The sequence below is a fragment of the Photinus pyralis genome, unplaced genomic scaffold (genome assembly GCF_008802855.1).
Source record: "Photinus pyralis isolate 1611_PpyrPB1 unplaced genomic scaffold, Ppyr1.3 Ppyr1.4_LG3a, whole genome shotgun sequence".
Classification (NCBI taxonomy): domain Eukaryota; kingdom Metazoa; phylum Arthropoda; class Insecta; order Coleoptera; family Lampyridae; genus Photinus; species Photinus pyralis.
The window spans coordinates 2,826,218-2,838,688 of NW_022170509.1; the positions used below are offsets into that span (position 1 = coordinate 2,826,218).

A 12,471-nucleotide genomic window follows, 5' to 3' on the forward strand; every position below is an offset into this window, starting at 1 on the left:
GGAATTGAATTGAAAGCACTTCATTCCTTAAGCTTAATTCATGTGTAATTAAGCAATTGACTCCTTACTTGAAGCTCAATCTGCAGTCGTTAAAACATTCAGAAGAAGTTGCGGAGCACATACTCTTCCTTCACGCCTTCAGTTGGTGCGACACAACCTCAGCATTTTTTAAGCAGTAAAACCAGCATAGATTCTTCCATTTAGTGGCCTCCCTCCCACTAACTATTAAAAACTGTAAAGACTGTTGATAGCTAGTAGGATAGTGCATTAAATAATAGTTTATAGAGAATCTTTTTAATTTGGTTAAACTTTAAAAATATGACACTTTGCAGCGAAACAATAGCTAAACTTAAATTTGACATATATACATAGATTTTCATTAAACTATATACAATATATTTATATATTATATTCCAAAATAAAGATCTTAGAAGAATGACACAAGATGTTCTGATTCGTTGTTGACTAATGGGTGTATGGAATAAATAAATAAATTAGTGTCGCAAATTAACATACTGAAACAAGTTGATTACAAATTTATCCGCTATTATTGCTGTAAGACTCAGTTCTGGTTAAATTTACATTTTGGAAATGTTAACTTACAGAATAGACTGAGAGATTTGACCATTCAAACATATTTATTCAGTTTTTCAAATTAACAAAAATGCTATCATAATCAACAAGTAACAATAGTGTACCCCATGCATTATCAAATTAAGAATTGAACCAACAAATTAAAAAACATATTTTTAGTAACAAATAAAAACGCATTTGAGATAATAGTTAACAAATCCAGTTACGATAATTTTTATTACATTTCAATTACTTAAAAATTACTATTTACAAATAAATAAAATTATTCATTATAATCCCACCATTCTTTTTCATACCCTTCATGTACATGTTCTAAAAGAACTTTCCTTCGGCTTTCGCAGTATCTGTAAAAATAACAAATTAGTGAATACCCACCTACACAATTGTTTCGTAATAAATCATGACAGAACCATTCAATTATGACTTTATAGGTTGTTTGAAAGTTCCTTGGGTAAGAAGGAATCGAGTACCCTGACAAACGGATTGAATTTCAGGGTATCATGTGTAACTGTATAGTACTGTATCAGACAGTCACATGTTCGGACTACGAGGTCCCCATGTAGGATGAGCGTGAAAATGTTTGTTAACGGAAACAGGTCTGTTTATCAGAAATTGGTTGGTTGAGCCGAACCTAATTCTGTTAAACAGATCTTATTTTAAGGAAGAGACCTGTTTCCGTGGACAAACATTTTCATTTTTTTTTATTTGCCTTTATTTTTGGGTGGGCGGGGTTTCAGCCAAGGCTGCTCTACCAACCCAATCCACTATACATTTACAAATATCCATGCCTGAACCCGGATTCGAACCAAGAACCCTTAGCACCACAGTTTAGCTTTAACTGAACTGCGCCACACGAGCCGGCAAGAAGAAAGAAAAAAGAAAAGAATAAAGATAGTTTTATGTCCTTCCATTTCCACCCCAACCTCAACAAAATCTACCTACCTATATTTATCTTGAACTTTTTGTTTAATATCGGCTAAATTTTCAGAGGTGATATCTCGTTCTAAATATTCTGAAAGGAATTCTGTTGCACCCTCGAGGTCCTTTTGGTTATCTTCAAAAATCACAGATTGATTGTTTTTTTGCAAGTAGTATGCAAACACATAAGTATACATTAAAGTTTGTCTACACTGACACAAAATATCAACAGCCTTTTTAAGAAATTGTACTTCTATCCAACTCATATTATGTTGTTGCATTTCTTCCATCTTGCCCTTTACTGAAGCATACAACTTATGCTCAAATTTTAGTGAAGCCATGTGATTCATGTATCGATTGCAATAAAACAAATAACGTTGCAAAGCAGATCTAGATTTTTCTTGAGCATCACGTGCTGCTTTCGCCTCTTCTTCATCGTAACGATTACAATTATACCACGAACTTCCATGAGGCTCCCACGGTCCCAAACATACCCAACAGAAATCCGCCTTACAATTTTGATTTTTACACACCATATGATTACAACCGCCATCTTTTTCGATCGTAACGTTACACCTCGGACATTCTTTGGTATTCGCGGCAATCCAGTTGCTGGTTTCCGAATCGTCGTCGCACTTCTTAATCCACTTCTTCAATAAGTGGCATTTGACAGGATCGTGCCAATTTTCGCCACACGAAAAGCAAAATGTATGGTTACATTTGCATGTAACATGATGAGGTTCTACGTATTGTACTTTAATGGCGTTGTTACAATCAGGAGAAGGACACCATCTTAGCAGACGATTGCACTGAAACAAAAGTAATTATGATTAATCAAGATATTGTAGTTGCAAATTCACGCCTAATAATAAAGCTTGCCTATCCAATCGCAAAGAATTAAATCACTCGTTTATGTTACCGGCGCAACTGTGAGGAAATAATAAAATCTGTCAAAGATATCATATTTATTGAAAGAAAAATGCTTTCTTTGTCTTTAGAATTAAAAAATTAATTTTTGGAATTTATGTTTTGTTAAACATAGGGAAATTTACACATGTACCGCTTCATAGCGAAACAGAATGAAAATATGTCTGACAACAAGCCATATCAAGAAACGTAGCGCGGTTGTCACGATCTCTTCGGGCCTAAATGTTTCGTTCCGTTGTGCGAAAATCCGAGCCCGTAACAGAAATGCGGGCTTCCCATTGGTTATCAGTAAAATAAACACGGCGTGATGTCAAAATCAACACGGCGTTTTCCACCACGCTGTGCAAAACAATCATCCCCGCCGTTGAACAGGGCTTTATAAGGCGACGCGCATGCGTTAGATTTCATTCTGCTGCGAGCTATCCTATAGTAAGCAGTACGGTCAAGCTGAGCTGTTCCATAGTGAGGTATTACAACAACAAAGCCGAGCTGTCCTATAATGTTTGTAACTTAGCAAAGGATTTCGACCGCAGCAACGAGGACGAGACACTGCCCGGTCAAGCACGATCACCAACAGAAGGAGACAGTACAATACATGCTGGTACCACTACAAATTTGGGAACAAAATAAGAAACTGTCAACTACCCTGCAAGAAGGAGTTGAAAAATTCCCAAGCCAATCGTAATGAGGCGGTACACACCTCGCCGATTGTACATCAACAAATTCCTGATCAATACAGGAGCCTAGACCTACGTTTTTCCACGCAGCCGGATAGGTAAGACCCAGCAAGCCTCAGACTACCAGAGTACACAGGTGTATGCAGCAAATGGAACTGTCATTAACACATGCGGCACAATAAACATGAACCTTGATTTAAATCTGGGCAGACACTTCCCATGGAGATGCAACATTGCAAACACTACAAAACCCATCGGATTTTTTAGCTCATTTTGGATTGTTGGTCGACATTAAAAACCAAAGAATCGTCAACACGCAGACGACCTAGCAAAACACGGTAGAAAAACAATTGGTAGAATTGAAAGCAATCCTGAAAGAATTTACACAGCTAAGAACGCCAGCAGGAATCATAGGAAACGCATGAACTGTACCTGATCGATACCCAGTTCCGCATATCCAGGACTTTTCACAAGAACTTGCAGGAAACACTGTCATGAGTCAACACTATTGAGGAAACTCGGAGAACTCATCGGTTTCGCTTACCACTCACAAGCCAACAGGATGATAGAACGCCTTCACAGGCAACTTAAAGCAGCTCTCAAGGCGATCCCAGGTAATCTGAGGATATTAAGCTCAGCTTATATTCCATGGATTTTGTTCATTATTACAATGTTTTCCTGTTTCAGAGTCCAAACTCTAGAATCAAAATTATGAAGAACACTGCTTTGTATTTGGGCGCTGGTTGTTCCACGTGTGAAGCTTAAAAGATGAATCAAAAAGGTCAGCCAAAGAATGTCGCCGCTGTGCGGAAACGGCGCAAATTGATTAGAGAGCGGCAACTATTAATAAATCAAATCGAACCAACCATATTCGAGGGGAGTATCAGTTGTGGAAGTAAGTAACCCCACAACCAAATTTAATTGCGCTCCTTCACCCCTTATTTTATTTGCAATCAAAGAAATGTTAGTGTGTCTTCGCACAAACAGATAACTTTGTATTTAAGTGTAAGTAGTACCATTGTTTCAATTACGACAATGAAGAAACTTGGGGGGAGGTACGTATAAAAGCATTCGACTGCTCAAAACACATTTATTTGAAATTGTAAACACCAAAATTTTATAACTGCTGAAATAAAGTCACCCCTTAATATGTGCAATTTGGGGAATTTATACTAAAACCTGGATAGCTGTCCATATAGTATATTCTCCCAAGAATGCAGTAATATTGCAAGTGTAAATGACGTACTTTGATCATATCGACATATTTTCAGATAACAAGTGAAGAATAAATAAATAGAACCTAACATAAACAAAAACATGATTCTATACTATATAAACCATAGCGACTTCCAAGTAATGTGCCTCCGATACGATTACAGACAAGAAATTAATTTACTTATCTATACAATTAACGCATTGTCGCGAATACAAGTTCCAAGTGCACTCAACATGGCAAGTGGGCATATTTTATCTCGTTTGTTTATCTAAACCAATTTTAGGAGATAGCGGTGTATTGCACTATAATGAAAAAGATGCCTCCGCTATTACAAAAAGCGAAGGATGCTTTGGGAGAATTAAGATACAGGGATGCTGCCTTGTACGCTCGAATGCACATTGAACATGGTGAGCAACTAGTCGGAGAAGATGAAATGTTTGTGTTTGAAGAGCCCTTCAAACAAAGAATCGATTCCTTGCGAATGTGGCGAAAAAATTTATCTGGTACTACTTCGATGGACGAAGAAAAAGTATACACTGAGGAATACAGGGGCTTCATAGATCGGGAAATCAAAAGAATAGCATCAGTTGTATTGGTAATAACTTTTTTATCCCAATCGTTTTCTCTTTTTTTTCTTATGTAAGTGCTGCTATCGATGCTCAGAGAGGCTCTCTCTTTAATTGGACAAACCAAACTCCTTTCAGCAATCTACGCTTACCTCACTCAACTATAGCATCTAACCGACTACTTAGAGACTAGATGTTGGTATTTATTAGTTTCTTTTAGCCCTAGTCAAAGTACAGGCTATTTTATATCTTTTGAAGTTCCAGTTGTGTAATATTTTACTAACATTTTAGCATCTGCTTGAAGTTCATCTAATACCACAAGCAATAGATAAAGAAGCCGCAGTCCAATTTCTTCGTATGCGCGCAGATTATTATCGATACGTATCCGAAGTGACGGATGACGTTTGTAAGTACCTATATATTATACTAAAAGTCAATACGCATAATAATTTTTTATTTGTTAGCCTTCCACTACAAGACGAAAGACGCATACGAATGTGCACGGCAATACGCGGAAAACGTACCACCTGATCATCCCGCAAGACTGGTAATCGCCTTAAATTACGCCATATTTTGCCATACAGTTCTGCACCAAAACAACGTTGCAATCTATATAGCCCAAAAGGTATACTTAATTTTTGGTTATTGCGATATATTTTTTTATTCGTACGCAGGCTTTGCAAGACGCTTTCAACTTGGAACCGACTATATTTACTCATAGCGGCAGGTTAGCTTTGAACTATCTAATCAACTTACTGAAAATGCTGACATCGCTGAAACCAAAAACTGTGACCTACTATACATGCAACATTTAATTTTAAACATGGGTTGATTCTTTATAGTTACTCAATCAATTTAAGTTATCAGTATTATATTACACTGTTTAATTTGTTCAATATTTAAGGTGTCAATCACTGAGAAACAAAAAGTAAACGTATATATACCTGTACCAAATCAACTTACCTCAGTCCATTCAGTACTACGGGAAGAAGCAAGTCAAATTGAGTACGAGGTCATACTGTGGATTTGAAATCAATGGTTCCGCCGAGGTTCTAAAAAAACTATAACCAAGAGATGGTTAGAATTTAACCGTCTCTGACATCTTGCGGTGAAATGCAAAGGAAAAGAAATTGTAATTTGAAGGCAGCCCTTGTGACAGACTGGGTATAAAACAAGAGGATTGAGGTTCGATTGAAGAAAAACTGAATAAAGAGAAATGTCCCGACGTGTGAATGACGCCATCATGTGCAACGGCTACTCTAACCCAAGAAAGAGATCTATGAGTGAATGAAGAAGAAGAATGGTCACCATTTTGTATATTTAATGTAATAAGTATGGCGACCAGCATAGTTTCTTTTGTAGTTTGTGCGCAACAAATTCACCCTGATGCTTTCTTAGCCTAGAAGCAACCATTCCACTGATATTTCAGTAAAATTCTCTTAACCGAAACCTTTAGGTGAAAACCTGTGTTACAAGGTATAATTTTGGTATGTTCCACCAACCACAACGGCTAATTTACTTACCAAGCCTGGTATCGCTTGGATACAGAGGATGTCTCTATCGCATCCGAAATCTTCCACATTTTGTTGCGACGCTATTTTGATCACGTGATTCTAAAATATAAATCAGCAACATTTGCATTTTTGTATAGTTCGGTAACGATTTAATTGGTTCAGTTCAAATCATAAACATCCTGTAGGTGACGTAGACATCTGGTCCATTATCGCGCTATTGCAATAAACAACAAATTATGGACAAAACAAAGAAACTGGGCAACCGAGGATGAAGTCTGATGGAGATATGAAATGTGTTTATTATCTTTTCCGTCGTGGGAATAGGTATCCACACTACTGATAACTTTGCCTGTCTTTGCACGTATTTACGCGTAGATTTTCCTCTAGTGTTTTTATGAATGGTAAATATTGAACTGTTTTATTTATTGTTTCATTGTTCAATGTATCAACGTACAATATACAGTATGTCCCGAGATGAGTTCTACTATATACCTATAATTGACCTTTATTTTCATTCCTCGAATAAGTCAGCCCGCTTGTTCAAAAACTTCAAATATGCCATTTAGTTTTCTTCTAAAATGCAGGGTTACCCAAATAAATCGAAAAACCTGCCAACAACATTTTGACAGATAAAATCAAGTAAGCACGGTCCCATAGCACTTCTGCTTTAAACTCAACATATATTCCGCCTTGATACCAGAGAGAACCAATCAGACACTAGCATAATCTCCAACTTTCTCTTCAGTGCTAAAATATTGTAATTTGATTTGGTCACTATCCTTCCAATATACATATTTGATATTAATAGAATGCATTCAGAGAAGATGTTTAAAATTCCTGAGACGTAAAGTGGATGGAGAAGGAACTTCCTTCTTTAAGGAAGTGCTGTCAAAATCTGTTAATGGCTTGATTCGATATATGATCACGATCATCCGTGGAATAATGAACTCTATGTGCTTTTATAGGATGCGTTCTGTGAAATCTTGAGATTTCTTCGTTACTGGGCCAAAGCTTATTTTCAAATTACAAGTTAAGTCAATGTTCAAAAGTGTAAGATTTTCGCAAAATCAGCAAGAACATTATCAACACTTTAGTCGATAGCTCCATTCTTCTGTTTGATGTGGTAGCAAAGAAAAAAAGTACCTCCTAAACTATCCCTTTGGGTCCTACATACATGTTTATAAATTAGTAGTATAGTAAAGTCTCGATCATACGAGGTAATTGGGTTCAAATGGTGGCTACCTTTAATCCAACTTGGTACTTACTCGCGTACACGCAATTAAACTCTACAATATCAAAAATACTGGTATTGTCAAAATTATACCAAACACTCTAATAGTAGGTGCTAGCTACAATAAGTAAGAAACGACTGTCACTCGACTTACCTCAACAAAACTATTTGTAATTAAATGCTGATATTTTAATTTCACTTTGGCGTCCTTAACTAATCGCATCACACTGGCATCGTCCACTAAGATATCGCAGCCATGAGCGGCGCAAGCAATAGTCTGCCCGACACCTTCCTCCATAATTTTGGTCGTTAAATACTCCCCCCAACAATGACTGCAAAACCGATGACCACACTCCAATCCTGTCATGTGCTGAAATCACCAAATTTGTTAAAATTAATTTTTTTTTTACAATCATTGTGCAGAAACAGCAGCAGTATTCAACACTAGCAAAAAATGTAACCGGAAGATTTGTAAAATGTATATTTCGTATTCCCAAATACATATTCCAATCTGTGTATTACATTATTCTTAACGTTTACATTCTTGCCAAAATATTCGCTTTAAATATTTATTATATCAAATAATCAAATTCCTCAGTTTTACTCTTGATATGTCAGGTGACCAGTTTATGAATAATAATTTAAATTTTGTAGTTGTCTGGAATAGAACAACCCAATGCAATGATTATTTATCAATCTTACTTGATCCATCTGCCTTTATTCTACCTGTAGAGAAGTTCAAATGCAAAAAAACCATTTCTGGTTAAGTTTCAGTCAATAACATTGCTAAAATGGGGAAAGAGGAATTATAAAAAGAAACGATTAATTTGGGCTCGACAACATCACTGTTGAAGACTGGAAAAAAATTTTTGGAGCGAATATAAAACACCATTAATTTAGTATATAGCAATAAAAAATTAAAAAAAATGTTAGTGGTTGAATACTTTTGAGCGGTAGTGTATACTTTTCTGGCCATTTAAACAGTGGCTTGTCGACCCTGTGAACAAAATCAAACAAGGAAACAAAAATATTTGATATACCACAAAAATTACAGTCCTCACAATAAACGAATTATTACATAAAAGTCGATTTTATTTTTAAAAAAATATTTTTTTTATGAGGAGGGACTACGCTATTCTGTGCATTTAAAGGGTGGCTTGTGACCCCTGCAAACAAAATCAAACAACGAAACAAAAATATTTGAAGTACCACAAAAATTACAACTCTCACAATATACGGATTGTTATGTAACGTTACATTTTAATAAACAAAATTGTAATTTTTGAAATGGGGAGGAACGTTATTAAATGGTGGCTTGTTGGCCCTGTAAAGCAAATCAAACAAGGTAACAAAAATATTTAAAGTACCAAAAAATTACAGCACTCACATTAAAGGTGTTGTTATGTAAAAGGCTATTTTTTTTTTTAAATTGTAAATTTTGAAATGGGGAAGGACTGTACTTTTCTGACAATTTAAATGGTCGCTTGCGGGCCTGTAAACAAAATCAAAGAAACAAAAATATTTGAAGTACCACAAAAATTATAGTTCTCACAATAAACGAATTGTTACGTAAAAGTTGATTTTATTTTAAAAAATTGTAAGTTTTGAAATGGGGAGGGACTTTACTCTTTGGGGCATTTAAATGGCGGCTTGTGGGCCCTGTAAACACAATCAAACAAAGAAACAAAAATATTTACATTACCACAAAAATTACAGCCATCACAATAAACAGATTGTTACATAAAAGTAGATTTTATTTAAAAAAATTATAATTTTGGAAATGGGGAGGGACTTTACTTTTCTGGGCATTTAAATGGTGGCTTGTCGGCCCTGTAAACAAAATCAAACAAAGAAACAAAAATATTTGAAGTACCACAAAAATTACAGTTCTCACAATAAACGAATTGTTATGTAAAAGTCAATTTTATTTTAAAAAAATTGTAAGTTTTGAAATGGGGAGGGACTTTACTTTTTTTACATTTAAATGGTGGCTTGTGGGCCCCGTATACAAAATTAAACAAGGAAACAAAAATATTTGAAGCACCACAAAAATTAAAGTTCTCATAATAAACGAATTGTTACGTAAAAGTTGATTTTATTTTAAAAAATTGTAAGTTTTGAAATGGGGAGGGACTTTACTCTTTGGGGCATTTAAATGGTGGCTTGTGGGCCCTGTAAACAAAATTAAACAAAGAAAGAAAAATATTTGAAGCACCACAAAAATTACAGCTGTCACAATATACAGATTGTTATGTAACATTACATTTACCTAAAAAAATTGTAATTTTGGATACAGAGAGGGACTACACTTTTCTGTACATTTAAAGAGTGGCTTGTGGGCCCTGTAAACAAAATTAAACAAAGAAACAAAAATATTTGAAGTAACACAAAAGTTACAGTTCTCACAATAAACGAATTGTTACATAAAAGTCGATTTTATTTTTAAAAATTGTAAGTTTTGAAATGGGGAGGGACTCTACTTTTTGGGGCATTTAAATGGTGGGGTGTGTGCCCTGTAAACAAAATTAAACAAAGAAACAAAAATATTTGAAGTACCACAAAAATTAAAGTTCTCACAATAAACGAATTGTTACGTAAAAGTTGATTTTATTTTAAAAAATTTGTAAGTTTTGAAATGGGGAGGGACTTTACCTTTTGGGACATTTAAATGGTAGCTTGTGGGCCCTGTATACAAAATTACATAAGGAAAAAAAAATATTTCAAGTACCACAAAAATTACAGTTCTCAGAATAAACGAATTGTTACGTAAAAGTTGATTTTATTTTAAAAAATTGTAAGTTTTGAAATTGGTAGGGACTTTACTCTTTGGGGCATTTAAATGGTGGCTTGTGGGCCCTGTAAACAAAATTAAACAAAGAAGTACCACAAAAATTGCAGCAGGCACAATAAAGGGGTTGTTAAGTAGACATTTTCTTAAAAAAAATGTAATTTTTAAAATGGGGAGGGACTACACATTTCTGTGCATTTAAAGGGTGGCTTATGGGCCCTGTAAACAAAATCAAACAACGAAACAAGAATATTAGAAATGGCACAAAAATTACAGCTCTCACAATAAACGGATTGTTATGTAACATTACATATTCTTAAAAAATTGTAATTTATGATAAGGGGAGAGACTACACTGTTATGTGCATGTAAAGGGTGGTTTGTGGCCCCTGTAAACAAAAACAAAGATAATTGAAGTAGCACAAAAATTACAGCACTGACAATAAAGGGGTTGTTATGTAATTAAAAGGACATTTTCTTAAAAAAATTGTTATTTTTGAACTGGAGAGGGACTATAGGTACTTTTCTGTGCATTTAAACGGTGGTTTGTGGACCCTGTAAACAAAATTAAACAAAGAAACAAAAATATTTGAAGTACCACAAAAATTACAGCCCTCACAGTTCATTAAATATGTAGCTCAAAAATAATCAAACATCTTCAAAAGTATTTGGGCACAAAAAACAATAAACAATTAATTATAGGTTAATAATTTTATAGATAGATAAGATTTGCAGTTATTTTGGAAAACTTTGTGGTCTTCACTCCTGCTACTTCTTTCATCCTGGTTATGGGCCTGCTTTAGATTAAATCCACTGGTTTTTGACAGGCAATGGAAAACCAGGTTAGAGAGACAGTAATCATAGATAAAAATCAAATGGTCAATATCTTGGGATTGAAAGGTACTAAGACACTAACATTGATAACATCACCTGCTCCTAAACGTAGTTTTAGAGATTATTTTAAAGATCTAGACTAAATTCTGTCTTTTTATCAATTTCTACTCCTCTCTTTTTCTTAGTTTTTGTTTAACCAGCTTTCTTTAGAAAAAATTTCCCTTCTTATTCAGTTCAGACCATCTTAAATACAAACGGTCCATAGGATTATATGCAAATGCTGAATGTCTGGTTGAAAAGTATGTTTGATACCTTTACATACCACAATAAATTAATCTTACGAACCAATGAAGTTCATTTTCTAGAAGCCTATTGGCAATGCTACGTTAGCATAAACTGTCATACACAGATCGCAATATATAAATTACAATTTTTGATTTTCCATTTTTTTACCAATACTTTTTTTACCACTACCACACTACGAAAAGTTCCCCTTAACCCAACCTAAATGAGCTCACCGAACAAGGCAGTACAGTAAAACAAATTTCACACTCCTCAGTTCCAGAGATAGGCTTTTTTGGTACCTGGAAAACCAAATGTTATTAATCTAACGTACGAAATCTCACTTTCGTTATACTTTAATAATACTAATATTTAATTTCCTAAAGGGATTTACTACATGAGCTTCGGAAAATAGCTGATCCTGATCGCCATCATAAAATCGTTCCATTAACTTCTCCTTGTCCCATTTAAAGTGGTTTAACAGTATTCTAGTAGTTGTAGTCGGAATCTAAAGACAAAATTATTAAAATAATATGCCAAACACTGTGTACTTCATTGTGCAATGGGTGACACCGAAACGCACCTCAACGACCGAATTAACTTCTTTAATACAGTCAACCATATGCTGGACAATCTGCTCCGTCGACAGAACTTCGAAAGGGTACTCATCGGAGTCGGTTTGTTTCTCTCTATGTCCCGAAACCTCAACTTCCATAGCGAAATCTACATCATCTCCGCTAGACTCATTTCCCGAATCAACATCATCGTATGTCTCCTCTTCAGCATCCATATCTAACAAAAAAAGAACAATTTAATACAAATTTTTAATGTTAATTTCGATTATTGTGTACTTTTTTAGGTTGTAATTATAGAAATGCATATGAATCTAACATAATATACAGAGTGTCACAAAAGTGACGTCAGA

The 12,471-nt window shown here is 34.9% G+C and overlaps 2 protein-coding genes across 2 annotated transcripts; one reads left to right on the forward strand and one right to left on the reverse strand.

The window, feature by feature from the left end:
* Nucleotides 1-325: 325 nt before the first annotated feature.
* LOC116165656 (potential E3 ubiquitin-protein ligase ariadne-1-like) lies at nucleotides 326-12,471 on the reverse strand. Its single transcript, XM_031480276.1, has 7 exons — nucleotides 12,398-12,471; nucleotides 12,130-12,338; nucleotides 11,902-12,054; nucleotides 11,783-11,848; nucleotides 7,798-8,013; nucleotides 1,537-2,321; nucleotides 326-938 (listed from the first exon to the last, which is right to left on the reverse strand). The coding sequence occupies exons 2-7, from the start codon at nucleotides 12,334-12,336 to the stop codon at nucleotides 857-859; spliced, it is 1,509 nt and encodes a 502-aa protein (XP_031336136.1). The 5' UTR covers nucleotides 12,337-12,338; nucleotides 12,398-12,471; the 3' UTR covers nucleotides 326-856.
* On the forward strand, nucleotides 5,230-5,715 carry LOC116165657 (14-3-3 protein homolog 1-like). The gene is made up of 3 exons (XM_031480277.1): nucleotides 5,230-5,304; nucleotides 5,363-5,523; nucleotides 5,573-5,715. Exons 1-3 carry the CDS (start codon nucleotides 5,256-5,258, stop codon nucleotides 5,711-5,713), a joined length of 351 nt encoding a protein of 116 aa, XP_031336137.1. The 5' UTR covers nucleotides 5,230-5,255; the 3' UTR covers nucleotides 5,714-5,715.

What these genes read in the sequence shown, in the direction of transcription:
- LOC116165656 (XM_031480276.1), bottom strand. Translation starts at nt 12,336, where the DNA reads ATGGATGCTGAAGAGGAGACATACGATGATGTTGATTCGGGAAATGAG. An exon ending in TTACTGTACTGCCTTGTTCG is followed by an intron (nt 8,014 to 11,782) that starts GTGAGCTCATTT and finishes TGGTGATTTCAG; the next exon opens with CACATGACAGGATTGGAGTG. An exon ending in TTACAAATAGTTTTGTTGAG is followed by an intron (nt 2,322 to 7,797) that starts GTAAGTCGAGTG and finishes CTTTTGTTTCAG; the next exon opens with TGCAATCGTCTGCTAAGATG.
- LOC116165657 (XM_031480277.1), top strand. Translation starts at nt 5,256, where the DNA reads ATGCGCGCAGATTATTATCGATACGTATCCGAAGTGACGGATGACGTT. An exon ending in CGAAGTGACGGATGACGTTT is followed by an intron (nt 5,305 to 5,362) that starts GTAAGTACCTAT and finishes TTTATTTGTTAG; the next exon opens with CCTTCCACTACAAGACGAAA. An exon ending in CAATCTATATAGCCCAAAAG is followed by an intron (nt 5,524 to 5,572) that starts GTATACTTAATT and finishes ATTCGTACGCAG; the next exon opens with GCTTTGCAAGACGCTTTCAA.